The sequence below is a fragment of the Pteropus medius genome, unplaced genomic scaffold (assembly GCF_902729225.1).
Source record: "Pteropus medius unplaced genomic scaffold, Ma_sr-lr_union100, whole genome shotgun sequence".
Classification (NCBI taxonomy): Eukaryota; Metazoa; Chordata; class Mammalia; order Chiroptera; family Pteropodidae; genus Pteropus; species Pteropus medius.
In genome coordinates, this window is record NW_024349141.1 from 1,166,394 (window position 1) to 1,184,096 (window position 17,703).

At 37.8% G+C, this 17,703-nt stretch overlaps 1 protein-coding gene across 1 annotated transcript in view; it reads left to right on the forward strand.

Moving 5' to 3' along the window:
• The window catches only part of CADPS (calcium dependent secretion activator), a 445,139-nt gene that overhangs the window by 200,072 nt on the left and 227,364 nt on the right, over positions 1-17,703 (forward strand). The window contains 2 exon segments of the mRNA XM_039880531.1: positions 9,223-9,452; positions 13,391-13,512. Of these exon segments, the coding sequence (XP_039736465.1) occupies positions 9,223-9,452; positions 13,391-13,512 (352 nt within the window).

Below are 17,703 nucleotides of genomic sequence, written 5' to 3' on the forward strand. Positions count from 1 at the left end.
AATGAAATAATCAAAAGTGAATCTTGGTCATTATTTACAAAGAATGGAGAATAATTTCAAAATATATAGAAGGTTCCCCAAACTTTTAGGGTATTGAGGATTTCTGTAAGAGAGTCTGCCCACTACCATCTCCCATTCTTCTAGAAACTGCAATGTTCATTCATGCCAGTGGCTTCTTGCCACAGCTAGTTGGTCCTAGAAGTAAGCTCTTCACCTAAATGGAACCAATTACATTTCTCAGACTGCCCTGATCACAAGTGATTGGTTCAGAAATGGATGTCTGATGTAACTAAAGCAATGGATCCTTTCCCTGAGACTTGTGGAGTACAGGCCAACATAGCTGTGCCTTCTAGTGGTAGAAAGATGTCTGAAGCCATTTTCAATTCTTCCATGTAGGGAAAAGAAGATAAAAGAATGAAGCCAACATACAGAGAGAAACAAAAACAGAGAGTGCCCTGAGATCTTTAGAACGTTCAAGTCCCTGGATATACTTAGTCTTGAGCCTCAGCCGTGTCACCACTTTTCCCTATTTGGTTGGATTCCATGAAAAATAAATTCTCTTTTTTTGCCTAAACCAGTCTGGCTAGTATTGAGGAAAACTAAAAAATAGTTTATTTACTAAAAATTAAATAAAATATTAAGATCTCAGATACTGGCTAGTTCACAACAAGATATTGAGACAAAGTACCTATGCTTATCTTTTTTTAGCATGCCCTGATTTTTCTATTTCCAGCATCACAGTGAATTTTAGTGAGGGTGTATAATTCAACCCATATGGCTGAACATCAGCTCCTGTAAATATCATAACCAGAAATTCCTGGATATAGATGTCATTCATCATACATAATTCACTCTGTTCTCTGAATTAAAAGATGTATAGAACATTTTGATTGCAAGTTAGAGGCAAAAACTTGAGGAAGCTTATGTAAAAGAGGGGATTGATTCTAGGGTTCAAAGAGTGTCTCACAGAGCCCATGGGCAAGGTGCAGCCGAGATCCAAGAAGGAACTGAAACCAGCCAAGTTTCCTCCAAGTGGTCGGAACTCCCCTCATTTCTTAACTTTGTGTGTCTCATTTATTATTTCTTCTTTCTCTGCAAACCAGCTTTCTTTTCTTCTCAGATAGGAAACTTGGCTGCTCAACAGCTCTACATGTTTTCAGTATGGCCAAATAGGGAATCATTTAGCCAATTAACCTCTTTCTCAAATCTTTTTCCCTATCTTCACTCTCCCTCTTTCTTACTCAAGTTCACAATTTCAAGAGTCATTGGCTCCATTTTGTTCAAGGGCAAACTCCTGGAGCAATCAACTAATCCACTGTGGAAAGAGGGTGAGGGTCTCCTGAACAGGAGGATTCTGGAAATGTATCACTGAGGGTGAAGGTGGCACTCAAGAGGTCAGGTTGTGGGTGAGGTGGTTATTTTGAATTGAGAAACTCCCCAAGATGTGCCCCGAATTAATAACTATCACTTATATTGTGTTTACTATGTGCCATACTCTCTTCTAAGCATTTTATATTTGATTAATCCTATAATAACCTTATTTTAAAAAGAGCTATCATTATCCCATTTCATAGAGAAGGCTGAAGTAGAGATATTAGAGATATTAGAGATGTTAAACTTAGCTAAGGTCACTCAATGACCAGAATTTGCAGTCTTAACCAGTATGCCTACCACCATTACAAAATACCTTCCCGAATACAGGCCCTCATTTTCGTCTTCACCCTAATCCAAGGCTCCAACATGCCCTTCACCTAGGCCATCATCGTACCTCATCCTAACCTTTCTCTCTCTGCTAATCAGTTCTTTATTAAATGTGTCAGGCTATGCGATTTCACATAGACTGGAGAGTTCCTTTAGACCTCTGACAAATAATCCTGGGAATTACAGTAATTCTTCCCAGTTTAGGCACATCAAAGAGTTTGAGTGTTGTGCACAAGTTCACTCAGCTAGAAAGTGGAAAGCTAAGTGCTCTAATTCTAAGTTTCATACTCTTTCTTTTGAGTCATCAGATGACAGACAAGAAGTTATGCCAGGACAGGACTTCTCCCAGGTCCTCTCTCCCTGATGGTTGCCTTTCCAGGAAACTGCTTTTTGTCTTCCACTAAAATTTGCTGTGTATTCTCTTTAGTTTATCCAGAAGGCCGAATGAAGCAATAGCATCAGGCAGAACTGGCTCCTAGAATTCTGAATCCTTTTTACTTTGATTTCCTTGGAATCTGGAAAAGAGGATGTAAGACCCCTAATGGTTCTGCCAGCAGCATTCTCATCATCGCACACTTATGAAAGGCATATGTTTGTCCTTTCTTCCTAGGAAAGAAAGGAGGCACATACGAGGTGGCTTTCTTCTACCCATAATTCTAACACCGTAATCTATCAATCAATTCAATCACACCAATATCCCACAAATCATCAGACAGAGATGGCTGAGCAAGTCCTCGCTGTGAACATCAGACACGCTGCCTTAAAGGTCCATGAGGAAATCTAAACATATTTTTTAATATGGTAAAAAAGACTTCTTAATCTCTGTTCAAATATTTTCCCAAATCCTCTCATGTTGACATTAAAGTGCCCCCAAATTTCACCCAGGAATTAAGTCTAAGTTATTTAAATTGTGTGATCAGAAGTTGACATTGGAGCTTAAACAGGCAGATTGTGGCATTAGTGCTGCTGCGATGTTTGTCAGTTTTTTTGGCCACGTTTTAGGGTAAAATTCCAAAATTCTTGAGCTAATTGGTTAAGACAAATAATACAGACTTTGTAGTATTAGTGGCAGAGGTCTGGAACTGAAACACCATTGGTGTATTGTTTAAATAAGAAGTTGCCATTTAGACCCCTATGCTCTGCTGAGCAAAATTTTCATCTCATATCATCATACTGTTGCAAACATTGATGAGAATATGCCCCCAGGAGAGAAATAATATCTGAGTATCTCCCTGATGGAAAAGTTTTGCTTCATACATTGCCAAAAGTCAGATAAAAATAGATTTCTCTCCTACTAGAGGAATCTACTATCCCTCAGCTTACAAATTAATTTTGTTGTACCTGGCACCCACCCTGTGTTATAAAGTACTACAGTGCCCATGCACACAGTAGGAGTTTAGTTCATTTTTTTCCTGAAAGAATGTGTGTGGGGAGCATTTTCCTGATTTCGGCCTTTGTCAGGTAGCTAAGGCCCAGGGAAATCTGAGATCAAGGAAAAGTCTAATTGTCAGAGTGGTCCTCTGGAGTTCATTCAAGTGAAGGGAAGTACATCCAGTTCATAAAATCCGAGGAAATAAAACCAAACCAATTAAAGACAGGTTTGAGTAAAGAAGCCAGTCCAGAAAACTATATATAATACCTTTGCCCCAAATGCCTTCTAACTTCCATGAGGCTGATTTTGACAAATTACTACTAAGACTTTCTTTATCTTGTTTAATATTCTCAGCCCTCCCTCATGATCCCTTACACTTTATCCAGGCCCACCATTCACACCGACTGGTGGAACAGCCACTGATGTGGACAACTAGCCATCACCAGCCCTCTGCTGAATGCCATAAAATGAGGTGATGCATAGAGGATGTACCATGCTAAGAGGCCTCATATAGTTTACCTTGATTCTTTTCCCACTTGGGGACTATAATATGGTAGCTAAAAACATGGGCTCTGGGTTTCAAATGCAGTTCTACTAATTATTGATTTATCTTCTATGCCTTGTTTTTCTCCAGAAAAACAATAATAATAACACTAGCCTCAATCGGTTGTTGGAAAGATTAAATGAGGTAAAACACATAAACCATTTAGACTAGTGCTCAACACACAGTTAACACTCAGTAAATGGCAACTAGCATCATGATCTTTATTTACTACAGTCACCATCATTAGTATTGGTATTGCTGATAGTAGTGTTGGGTACGTACATATATATATATATATGCATATGTGTATGTGCATATGTGTATAGGTAAATGGATATGTGAATATGGATATGGATATGAGTGTATGTGTATACACATAAATATACCTACACATACACACACATGCATATAATCAGTGGTCAAAAGTATTAATGTTTGTTATTATCTCTTACTCTTCACAGTAACTCTATGAGGTTTATTACCCCATTTCAAATGTGGAAACTAAAATTATGTCTAAAATCACATAGCCATAAGTGACAGACGCAGGATTCAAAGTAGAGTCTCTTTCACTAACGTGGACTGGATAAAGTTCCTTGGTACTTTTTGTACCCTGTACATACTTCTGTTACTTCATGTACCCTGTACATACTTCTGTTACTTCTGTTACAAGGTGTCTTATTGGTTGCTTTTTGTTATGCCCTCCCCAAACCATTACCTATCTGCTGACTCATTCATCCCTAGTAACAACCACACTACTTGACACATGATAAGAGCCCAGGAAGCACTTGAGAGATTGGATTGAATAGCTGCAACACTGTTGGTGAGCTCCTGTGCCTAGAAAGTTTTCTTCTGGCACCTCCTTCTTTCTGATTGTCTACCAGTAGATGACAGTTGAGCCTTTGGAGTCTAAAGATCCTCTATCTGAGGAGGGGTACCTTTGTCAGCTTTTACATCCTCTGTGGGTAAAAATGCAAAGACAGAAAAGCAAAGCAAATGGCTGATGAAGCTGTTAGCACTTTTAAATGCTATTTTTCAAGATGTTTCAAAAATCCCTCATTGTGGCCAAGCATAAACAACCCTGGTAGGAATTGTCCTTGAGAAGACATCCAAATTAAGGAATGGTATTGGCCCAAAATAAAAATGAATGGTCAGCAAATATTTTCTTTGGAAGACTTTGTCCACTTGTATGCTATGTCTCTCACAAAGCAGTATGAAAATACAATTCTTTTGTCAAGGCTAATTTACTTTTATGCTTGGGAAAGCAGCAATCAAGATGGACGACTACATTTTCCTTATTTTGGCACAACTTCAGCTTTGAAATGTGTTTGTAATGGGTCTGCTACTGAAAGCTCCTCTCAAGAACCTCAGCTTAGATTGACAGAATGCTATTCGTTCTCAAGGCTTACATATTCAGGACAGAGAAATGGCCTTGTTTTTTTCTTGCAGACTTCAGTTTTATGAGTCTCTTTTTATGATGTCGTTAGGAACTGTCCAACTCTGAAAGGAGTGATCATTCTTTGGATTTTTCCAATATCCTACTGCATAAAGTTTGCTGAACACTAACTCTGGGCCAGAGTGGTGTTGTTTGTAACCACAGATCTTCTTTCAAAGCTTCAAGACTGTAGAGTTACAAGGCTTTGACTAATTCCTGAAGATAAATGTGATGAAAGTGACTGCACTTGTTGGCGAAGTCTCTAAAGACTGATTTACAAGAAAGGACTACTGTAGAGACAGGACAGTTTTTCTCACTATCTCCATGGCAACTGCAAGGCCAGCAGCTGTCAGTAAAAATCAGAGATACCACTTACCTGGCTCTCCAATAATCCCATGTAGTTATAACGTTTGGGCTCCAATATGAGGAGGAAAGAGGTCAGTCTAACAGCCTACAGGCTGTTAGGATGTAACCTTTGCTCCTTGGCAGCCTTTAACAGTGTCTTTGAGACCATTCAGTAACATGAGTTAATCTACCTTACTTTTCCCTTTACTCTCAAGTAAAACCATGTTCAAAAGGATATGGGAAAATGACTTGTGACCACATACAGTTATGTAGACCTTCTTGGATTCATGGCCACCTGTTATATTTTCCATGGAAAGGAGAAAATAGCAGTGACCCTGTCTCAGCCAACTCAGTTTGGTGGCAAACTCTTCTTTATCCATTGTATTATTGGTGTAAGGATCACCTCCTCTGGAAAGCCACCCTAATTTTCTCAGGAAGAGTTCATATCTCATAGACTTCCAGTACAACATCTACCTTGATGTTCCCTTATAGATCTTTCTCCCCGGTAGCTGTAAGCTCCAAGAGAATAGTCCACATCCTTGTATCATGATCCTCCTGTACCTAATACTGTACCAGGCACAGCATTGGTGGCAGTAAATGTTTTCCAAGTGATGATGGCCCAACAGCCAAGTCCTCACATTCTCATGACCTTTTTCATCAAAAGTACCCAAGTTTTTGAGGTTCACAGTTATGCTCTGATTGAATCCAAGAATGATAAAAATCAAGCCCACTGTGCATAAGTTTTAGAGAAACATGACTATTGCATTAAATCATTATTAGCTCCTGTCAAGCTCATCAGCTTATCATCTCATCTCAGAGGCATCCACCCTGCTTCTCCCCTCACATTCACCCACAGCATGTTTAGAAAGCACCACACAGTGGGTTGAGCCCAACTATAAAGCAGGGAATGATTGTACCAAGAGATTCCAGAAGAAATCGGTACTCCAAGGCTGCTGAGTAGATTTCAGACCTCCATGCTCATTTACATGAAAATGCAGAATTTCAGTGTTCTTCCAGAACTTAATTTATCAACTCTTTACCTCCTACTCACAGATGAGTTTTAGCTGCATTTAACATGATATTTAACATGCACTTTTTGACAAGCCATTCACTCATTCACTCAATTCATATGTATTGAATATTTACTATGTGCCGAACATTATTCTAGATATCAAGAATTCATAACAGGTATCAAGATAAGTATGGTCCTGCCTCATAGCCCAGCAGTAAAGATAGATATTAAACAAATAAATTTTACAATTTATGAATTAATTATAATAAATGTTACTAAGAGGGTGAGCTAAGAATTACCAGAAAGTACAATAGGGGACTCAATCTAGAGAAGTTAAGTTTTGAGGCTGAAATATAAAAGGTGACAAGATAGCTGAGAGTTGCTTAGGGACGCAAGAAGAAATTGAAACACTTATGACAATCTCTGGGTAAGAAGAAGACTAGCATAGCACAAAGGCATCTTCAAGTTCCATAAGAGGATCCACTATGACTGAAGCTTTATGGTGGCGAAAAAGAAATATCCTTCTAGCTAACTAATGGGTAGGGGGAATTATTGAAAGGAAAATTAGAGAATCTCAAGGAACCGGAACGTTAAAGGAATAACTAAGCTTTGTGGGAAAATCAATAAAAGTCAAAGCTCATTTCCTGTGACTCTAGATAGCTTATTTTCTCTGCTTCTCTTCCCTCCTGCCCTTCTTCTCTCCCTTCTTCTCTCTTCTGTCTGTCCTACCTCCCTCCCTTCATCTCTGTCTAGCTCTTTACATCTTTCTCTCTCTTCTTTGTCAAAGGTCTTATACTGCTTTCATCTAGTCCAATATGGCAGCCACCCGTGAGTCTACATGGTCTTACTGTTTCAGCTCCATCACTGATTGCAGTCTCAGTATCTCTCAGTTCAGTTACTTGACAAAGTAAATCTGGTTGATTGCAGGCCTATTAATAAAAATAACTGGTTGATTTTGAGTCAGGTCCCTGTGTACTAGGCATATTATTTTTTGCCACCCAGAACTGGCAAACCAATTCATGTTCTTGTTGTGATCTAGGTAGAGTTCTACCCCCAGCCTCAGAAATGGAGGACATAATTTTGCCCAGATATTGTGGCACTATGCTAGAAAAATGTTCAGCCTAGTTGAGTACAGCTGCCTGCCTTCTAATTATTTACAATCCCTAACAGGTACCAAACATATATAAACATATAGTAAGGAAGAGTCAAATGTTTTATTACAATTCTATTTTTCCCCAGTTTTCTCCAACATATTTGATTTGTGCCTAAGCAATTCAGCACAGCATGTTACTGGTCTTCGAAATTGGTTCAGGGTATGTACATAAGTCAGATTTTGGGTGAGAATTCTCAGAAAAAAAACGTTTCTCTACCTTCCATGGGCATTACAAGAGGGGATATTCACTCTTCCTTGAGATAGTGTGATGTGATGTTGTGAGATCTATAGTAACTTTTTTATGACATTAAGGGGAGCGAGACTGAGCATGGGCCAACCCAAAGGAACCCAAAGGAACCCAAAGGAACCCAAACCAAGATTTGGAGGCAAAACTCACTCAGCTGTGATGATATCACTGAGTGCTGATTCCAGGCTTACATGAAGCTGGATCTACCCCAGGACATTTTGAAGCCAATAAATTCTTTTCACTTTTTTAAATTATTATTTAGCCTACAGCACCTAGTCTTCCTAGGTACTCCCATCCAACTACTGACCAGGCCCGAGCCTGCTTAGATTCTGAGATCAGACATCGGGCTTATTCAGGGTGGCATGGCTGTAGACCGTAGACCATGGCTCCACTGGGGCGCGAACCCAGGAACCTCTGCGTGTAAAGTAGACGTGCTAACCACTACACTATGGAACCACATCATCTTTTCATTTTTTAAGCTAGTTTGAATTGGATTTTTCTGTCACTTGTAGACAAGAGTCAAATCGATTTGGCTTACCCCTCACCTGATCAGTTATGGTGCTGGCCTGGGGAGAGTAAGTTCATGTTTCAAGTAGGAAATGATCATTTGAGAAGATGATTGATCTGAAGTATATTTAAGGTACCTGGACAACTTAGAGGCATGAGGAAACAAAGAACACAACTAAAGCATATTGCCATTACAACCAAATTCACATGCAAGGAAGTAAAAAGACAAAACAAAACAAAACAAAACAAAAACAAAAAACGGGTCAGGTCTGATACTGAATGGCTTTATCTTCTTTTCTAAAAAAATTTAATCACGTTTTTCATTATCTTATAAATTTTTTTCAATTTTTTTAAAAACAGTAGCTATTCTTTTTAGAAATAGCCATGGGCTATGTTTGAAACATCTCAAATGATCTCATTTTGAATTATTCATGTGAGAAAATCTCTATAGATATCCAGAAATAGGGTGTCTTTCTGTCTCCATAACATGAAAACAACTGACAGCATTTTGCTAAAAAGAAAAACTGTTTCAAACTAAAACCAGATTTGAAAAATATGACCCCATTTTCCTTTCCACAAATCAAATATGCTGGAGAAAACCAGAGAAAAATAGAACTATAATAAAACATTTGACTCTTCCTTACTATATGTTTATATATGGTTGTTACCTGTTAGGGATTGTAAATAACTAGAAGGCAGGCAGCTGTCTACTCAACTAGGCTGAACATTTTTCTAGCACAGTACCACAAATATCTGGGCAAAGTTCACTAGTGGGAGATGTTATCATAACTCTGGGCTACCAGATGAAAACTTTCCATGTAAATTATGTCTCTATTTAGTCCTCTGCTTATATATATATATATACACACACACACATATATATATGTTTTTGTTTTTTTTTTTTACAAGAACCAAATTTTAAATTTGTTTCCAAAGAAATGGAAAACATGTACATTGAGGAGCTGAAGTCATCTGTTAACCTGCTCATGGCCAACCTAGAGAGCATGCCAGTGTCCAAAGGTGGCGAGTTCAAGCTTCAGAAACTCAAACGCAGCCACAACGCTTCCATCATCGACATGGGCGAAGAGAGTGAGAACCAGCTCTCCAAGTCAGATGTCGTGCTGTCTTTCTCCTTGGAGGTAAAAAGCTCTAAACCCTTGAAAGTTTCCTGGCACAGCAAGCAGGACATGGGTGATTAGATGCATCACAATCAGCTTGTTTTCTTCCTTGCACCCCAGGGGCAGTTACTAAAATAACAGCTTGCTAAGCATAGGTCAGCTAATCAGCAAGTGATTCCCCATCTCCAGGAGACCATGCTTTCTTCAGGGAAATGCAGTCTTAAGAACCATCTACTAAATTTAATCTTGCATTACTTTTCCTGTCTTTAAGCACTGATCAAGGATTTTGTTAAGACCTATGCAATTTAGAAAGTTCATAATTTGGGCAACCTGTGCTGAAGTTATAAGAGAAGCAATCTAGCATCATATCATGATGAGTTGTAAATATTCTTTCCCATCATCTCTCTTGTTGGCTACACAGTAGAGAGCCTGTTGGTGTTGTGGAGCCTTTTTAGTTTATCTCATAACCCTAAGAAAAAACCCATTTGGGCCAGAATTGTGGCAGAATGCTCGATATGTCAATACATTTCTCTATAACTTCTACTCAAATGTTTGTTTTTCATACACATAATCGAAGGAGTGGTTCTGATATAGCTTCATCAGATTTACCCAGGAAGCTGGTTCAATATAAAGATCCCTGGCACCACCCAGTCCTATTGTCCCAAATCTCTAGGGGGTGAGAATTTAAAACGGTGCATTCACTTTGGAAAACAATTCAGTGTTTTCTCAAAAAGTTAAACATAAAATGACTATGCGTTCCAGCAACTCCACTCTTAGATATCTGTCCCAAAGAAATGAAAACACATGTCTCACGAAGACTTGCTCACAAATGTTTATAGCAGCATAATACCCCAAAATAGAAATAATGTGCATCAACCGGTAAATGGGCAAAATGTGGTACATCCATACAAGGAAATACTATTCAGCAATTAAACTACTGATATATGTTTTGATTTATTAAACCTCAAAAACATTATGCTTAGTGAAAGAAGCCACATAGAAGAGACCACATATTGTTTGATTTCATTAATATGAAATATCCAGAAAAGGCAAATCTCCAGAAACAGAAAGTAGAGTTTTGTTTCCTGAGGCAGGGGATAAAAATGGACATGAGGGACCTTGTTAGAGGAGATAAAAATGTTCTAAAATTAATTTATGATGATGGTTGCACAACTTAGTAATTACTGAAATCAGTGCATTGTACATTTGAAATGGGTCTAAGTTCAGCCCAGGAATGTGCATTTTAATGAGCTATCCTGGTACATCCAAGTTTGAGAACCATTGATAACTTATTAATGCTCAAAACTCCACAAGGATTATATTATGACCCTAGATTTGGGGAGAATAAGAGAATAGCAAATTTCTGTAGATATAATTATAATCTGTAAAGACTGAATTAATTTTCTAGAACATCATTAAAGCTTGCTGTGAATTAACCACATGTAATTTGTTTGTGCTTAGTTTGGGTTGCAATAGACACACTACAATATTTTCAACATGTATTTTGCAATCGAAAGAGGCAGTATTCAAATAAATATACAGCACTTGGTATGTGAAAGAAATCATCAGTGTAATTTCACAGAAACTTTCTTTCTTTTTTAATACTGCCACCAGAGGCACTGAGTTCTTTTCAGTCTGATTATTGTCAATTAGAGGTAGCAATTTATTCCCTACTGTCTCTTGTCTTCCTATAGAAAGAGGGGAGAAAGTGATTTATTGATTTTTGTGAAGCTTTTAAACCTGTAATTTTCTAATTCTCTATCAGTACTCAATATTATAAAGCTGATTATCTGAAATACAGATGTAGGTGAGTTCCCACCATACTCACATGTTTACCTGATTCAAACAGGCTTTAACTTGTAAGTACAAGCACAGAATGAAATGTCCAGGGTTCTTGAATACTTTTAAATTAGAATGCTAGATCTTACATCATACCAAAACTGCCAGAAAACATCGTTGTACGTCTATTTGTGCATGTGTTTTGGGGGACGTGGAAAAGGGAAGGATAAAGAGGGAAAGAAACTGTCATCTCGTCAGAAAAGACTGGATTTGAATATTCAGGTTGGTACAAGACATATAATTATAGAATTCCATGGCTGGAAGGGGCACGAGAGAGCAGAGAACTGCAGCAAGAGAACTGAGGTCCTTGATGCCAAGTGGCATGACCTTGGGCAGGGGAAGTGCTCTGATGAAAAATAATAGGTATTTATAGAATGCCGCTATGGACTGGCGCTCATCCATCATTAACTCAGGAATCCTCAGGACAATCTTCTGAGGCATTTGCAGATATGGAAACAAAGCCTCAGAGAGGTTAAGGAACTTGAAAATGCTTACACAGCTAGTGAAGATGCAAATTTAAGATTTGAACTTAAATCTTTTAATTCCAAAAAGTGTGATGTTTCTCCTGTGCCTCACTTCTTTTTTTTTTCATTTCTATGGTCCTTCCGATTGTAAAATTTTTCAATTACATACATTGTTTGATCCTCGCACAACAGCCGCAGTGAGAGATGGGGCACACTATCATTATCCCCACTTTATAGATATAGAAACTGAGACTCAGGAGATTTGAAAGAAAGAGTGACTTTAAGGGCAAGTCATTTGTCCACATCACATGAGAAGTATAATGGTTCTCAAAATATGGCTCCTGGATCAGCAGCATCACATCAGCATCACCAGGAAAATTGTTAAAAATAAAAACTCTTGGGCCCCACCCCAGACCTACTTGTCAGAACCTGGGCAGGAACCCAGCATATCTGGTTTAACAAGCCCTCCAGGTGATTCTGATTCACACTAAGTTTGAAAATCTCTGAACTATTAAGCAGCAAAACTGTGACTTGTGTATCCTGGTTCAATGCCAGCTCTATTGCACTTCCTTGAATCAAACCCATTAAAGAAGTGTACATTTTTGCCCACCCATATCGTTCTCTGTGTAATGACATTACCTATTATGGAGAAAAATTTAGCGATTTTTTTCAATATACATTGCTCATTATAGATCTCTGACACATGTCATTTGTTTCAGATTTTTAAATCAGTATCTCTGCCCCACCTCCTTTCTTCCCCTCCCCTTTCTCTTATAAGTGACAGGGCATACCACTGCATATGAGAATAGCAGGTCATTAAATGGAGTTCAAGGGTAGTGGTGGGAGGCACCATCTTGGTCCATCAAGCAACCAGCCTTTTCTTTAAGTCTAAAACAGAGAGTATGAAGATGTAGACATGTTTTTGTTTTGACCCAGTAATGTTGGCCAGCACAAAGTTTATGTATTATATTCCTCACTTTTTGGATTATTGTCAAAATTTCAAAATCAGATCTCTGACTTTGATTCTGATTCAGATTTCCATCTTCTGGTAGGAAAAATTACAGTATCTGGCAACAGTGTACTGTAGGAAAACAAGGCAACAAGGGGCTGTAACTAAGTAGCAAGCGCTCCATTTAGATGGAGCATGTGCTCTCCAGTTTGCCAAAGTCTCCACTACTCCCTATTGCATCTCTGACTCCAATACTGAATGCTACTTGCCTTTTATCTTAGCACTTGTATCATCACTTATCTTATTATAAAGAGAAAAATAAATTGATGGGCCTATGTCTCTGCCAAGTGCTGAATTAAAATCTGGACTATTTTTAAAGAAATAGGAAAGAGCCAATTTCTTTTGGAAAATGAAAACTAATCCTGTGTGTCTAACACAGAAAAGAGTATCCATTTTATATTACCTGTCTGGCCTCTGTGAGCACATGAGTTAGTGAGCCTTGTCTTTCCATCTAGGAAGAAATAAGCTACACTGTAAAGAATTACATCTTCATGCTAGACTGGTCCCAGCATGGCTGGTAGAAACCTAACAGAAGCCATCAGGTACCTGCTGGCTTTTTTGTAACTTCTCATCTCTATATTTTCCTCTGGATGAGTCTGCCCATGGGCTTTGGCAATAACCTCCACTATGTGTGATTCTGTTTCCAGGTGGTGATCATGGAAGTCCAAGGCCTCAAATCCTTGGCTCCAAACCGTATTGTATACTGCACAATGGAGGTGGAAGGAGGAGAGAAACTACAGACAGACCAGGCCGAGGCTTCTAAACCAACGTAAGTTACGTTTCTCCATGGTTCATCTGCCACAAGGTTGTCTTCATTGGCTCCATTTTGGGCAACTCCAAGTTAAAGTCTGGTTTCCCCAGAAGGTTCTAGAAGACATATACTTCGTTAATTTTCAAACGAGATGACTTAACTATATTTTTATTTGGCAGCCGTAGCAAGGATTCTGATTCCTTTAAAACAGAGAACAGAAGGAAATTAAACAATCTCTGGAGGCTTTATATATTCACTTTAGAGAGCCACAACTTCCATCCTATGTTATGGTGTACAGGAGAGTTTGATATAAATTTGTTTTATTATATTTTCTAAATAATATTTGGTTTATGGTATAAGCAACTTTTTTTCAAAATCTTTCTCTATGTGCCACAGTTATAAACATATCAGGAAAGCAACCTGATACATTATACATAGTACATTATTCATTAAGTCAGCACATATTTGTCAGATGCTCAGTGTGTGTACAAGGTACGGTTGTACAATGTAAAGGAAAATCGTCACCATTATAGCCCTACAGAGCTTACAGTTGAGTGTGAGCATCGGGAAAAGAACACACAAATATATAATTACAAATAATTATAAATGCTGAGAAGGAAAGAGTGCTTTGAGAAGAGAGAGCAGGAGAACTCGAACCAGTTTGTGGGCCAGAGTCCAAGTAGGCTTTCTTTAGGAGTTACAAGACATTGGGGCTAATATTATAAAAGTTGAGCAAAAGGAGTGGGAGTGGAAAGAGCATACCAGGTAGAGTCAGCTTATGCAAAGTCCTTGTAGCAAGAAGGAATTGAAAGAAGGCCAGTGGGGCTGGAGGTCAGAGAACAAGGTATGTAGGCCCTAAGCTGCCAGTGAGGAAGAAAGGGGCCATACCACGAAGGGCCTTGTTAGGTCTTGGAGAAAAAAGCATGGGATACATCATTAGATATTTGTTTTTTAAAAGATCACTCTGGCTACAGTGCAAGGGGCCAGAGTTGATGTAGAAGACCAGTTAGGATTTTATTGCAATGGTTCATAGGTCTGATGATGATTAATTCATTTGAGTCAATAGAATCTTAGGCTTCAAGGATTCTTGAGAGATCGCTGCTCTCTTCTCTCCCTAGCCACTACCTCTCACTCTTTCTTTTCTATCTTAATTAAGCCAGCTTAGACTAACGAGAATTTTTTTATTGTTAATTCATAAGAAAGTCATAAAAGGGGTAACTCCTAAAGCAGCTCACTGCCTCTCCTCCCCCATGGCATTATGAGCTATTTAGCAGAACATGAATAACTTACCGGGATATTCAAACAAAATAGTTCAAAGAAAGCACTGAACATTTCCCAGACTAGAGAAAATCTGAGGGCATTGTATGCCTTCAAGTGGTTCTTTGCATGAATAGGCAAAGGCTTCAGATGCTCAGAAGCTAGGTGAAATTAATGAGTGCAGGAGGAAATTGAAACCAGTGCAACTTGTCACACACCATCCTTCCTCCTTTTTTTTAAACATAGTCTCAAACTTAAAATAAAGGTAGTTTCTTTTTACTATCATTGATGAAATCTCAATTTTCTCCCAACTGTTACTGTGGCCTGACCATTATTAATGGTATTATATTATGCTGCATTATTAACATGTACTTTTTAAAAATGTGCCATGTATGAGGGAAGAGAAACCTATTTAGTGTTTCTGCCAACCTTTTAAGATATTGAGCCCAATATGATATCACAAGTTAGATAAAGAAGGGAAAAGCTCTGATTATTCTAACAGGCTGTTGTTTTATATGTGCTATTTTAACTCAGAATGTAATTTATATCATCTTATTGGGTTTAAAGGTTTCAATTGCCAGGGTAAATAATGAGCTGAATTTCATTTGCTTATGAATATTTAAAACAGAGCTTCAGATTACAAATATGAAATACTTGGGTCTACCTACTTGAAACACTCATATTTCACATATAGGTTTACTCATATTCATACACATATATTACTATGTCCATATAAATAAACACCTCACACTGAAATATTTTGCTTTTCTAGAGTATAAATTTTTGATTCCACTTCAATCAGTGGGTGATTAAAACTCCACAGAGGTTGGTTGGTTGGTTGGTTGGTTAGTTGGTTGTCTGGTTGGTTTTTTTAATATAGTAGAAATGCAGGTTTCATGACTGGTATCAAGTCAAATCAGTCAGCAGTGTCTACCTGGAGTGTTGTGTTGAGAAGGATTCTCAAGCCAAATCTGTATTCAGAGGAAAATAGTGCCACCATCATCTTATAATGTCTGCCACGGAAGTGGAATGGGTACAAGTGCCTTGTATTTACTATTTCTATAGTATCCCAAAGACATATATCCAGAGTTTGAAATCTACCAATGTTCTTTTTTTTTACTTGTCTCTTCCTTTATCCTTTTTATATAAATTCTCTTTATAACTTGTACTCATCTTTCTTTTAAATCTGAGTTGTTGTTTTTTTTCTTGATTCTCTTCTTTGCCTTTTTCTTTGTCATACTTCAGTCCTGGTAATTTTCCTCTGCTGCCAGTTTTATCTGGTAGGATAATGAGACTGTTTGTGTAGGTCCATTTTCTTCCTTCCTCTCTAGTTTAGACTTACTCAGAATCTGCTCCATCGTTTATTTTTTTTGAAGCTTGTATTTATTCTCCTTTCCTCTCCTCTTCTATTTTCAGTTTCTCCCATTAGTTAGTAATCTTCAGCTGTTGTCTCTACTTGATTTTGATTTTCCCAAAAAGTATCCTTTTGAGGGTCACCTTTTATCTGTCCTAATAACTTTCATTATATGACAAGTTTACCTTTTTCCTGCCCAATTTGTCTTCTGAATCTTGTCTTTGACTATTCTTACAGCCAGAGGATGCCCATACTTTACTTATACATTCTAAAGCTTAAATTCCATTCAAGCCTACTTTATTCATTACTCAAATTCTATTGTTGATGCTACTAAATACTTCATCCAATAACTGGAACACTAACACCTTATCTTATCACGTGTCTACAAAAAATTTGGCTTTTTTTGTCCAAGTACAGTCACAAATCCAGGAATACATTATATTACTCAGTTTGTCCAATAGCGTGTTTTTGGAACTTTAGTGTGTAAAATACTTGAAGAAAAACAAGAATAGGGAGAATGGTATCTTGTTCAAGTGAGATTGAGAAAGACAAGACATTAGATCTCCATCCCTTTGTGAGTTCACAGTTAACACTAGCCTTGAAGATTTCTGATGGTAATTAAATTTGCTTATCCATGAATTTCCCAAATTTATTTTAACTAACACCTATTAGCATTCATTGAAATGCTGGTTTATATTGTTCAAACTCAGTAATGGAGGTTCCAAATTTTCACCTCCTTTATCAATGTCATCTCTACACTTAGAACCAGGGTCCTTCCTAGCATAGTCATTCTGGATCAGTTGCATATAAGAATGCTGTGTTCATGAGTTAAATATACATGTTGTTTGTTTTTTGGTTTTTTTTGCTTTTTTTTTTTTTAATTGTGTGTATATATGTGAATAGCCCCCACTCGTCCTTCTTTTTATCAACTTTTGCTACATGTGGATTACTTTCAGGCAGACTATATCTCCTCTCAATTCTATTGTCCTCCTCTCCTGGGATTTTAATGTGGAAAACCAGGACAATATATGATCATAAGCTTTCAAGATTTATATTTATTTTAAAAAATATTGCCTTCATTTGCAGCATATTGTTTTTGCCTCTTGTAAGGAAAAGCATTGGGGTTGCTGAAGTAACTGAAATCATGTTTTTAGGTGAGCAATCTCAGAAAGGCACAGAAATGGGGAGGGGAAATACTTGTGGATTCAAGAAAACAGATCTACTTGTCCAGCTCCTTTGAAATAGAGCAGAGGATTTTTCTTCCCACAGGCATTGTTTTTCAAAGGGTGTCACTCTTACCTCTGCTGATAACAGAGATTATGTTAAGTATTACCAAGACATGGCATTGAGTAACATCAAATCATGTAATAAGAAAGTTACTTCTTTTCCTTTTATCTTGCAATTCTTCTGATCAGGTGAAAGAGAATGTTTCGATTGATTCTAGTAAATCTTTAGCACTTCCACAGGCTTTATTCAGGCTCAGAGCCTTCTGCTGGCAAGAGCCCCCAGTTAAAATTTAATAGCATTGTTTAGACCTCATTTAACCAAAAATGTTTTCTGTGCACGTGGCCTTGGAATAGTTGAAATGGAAACAGAAT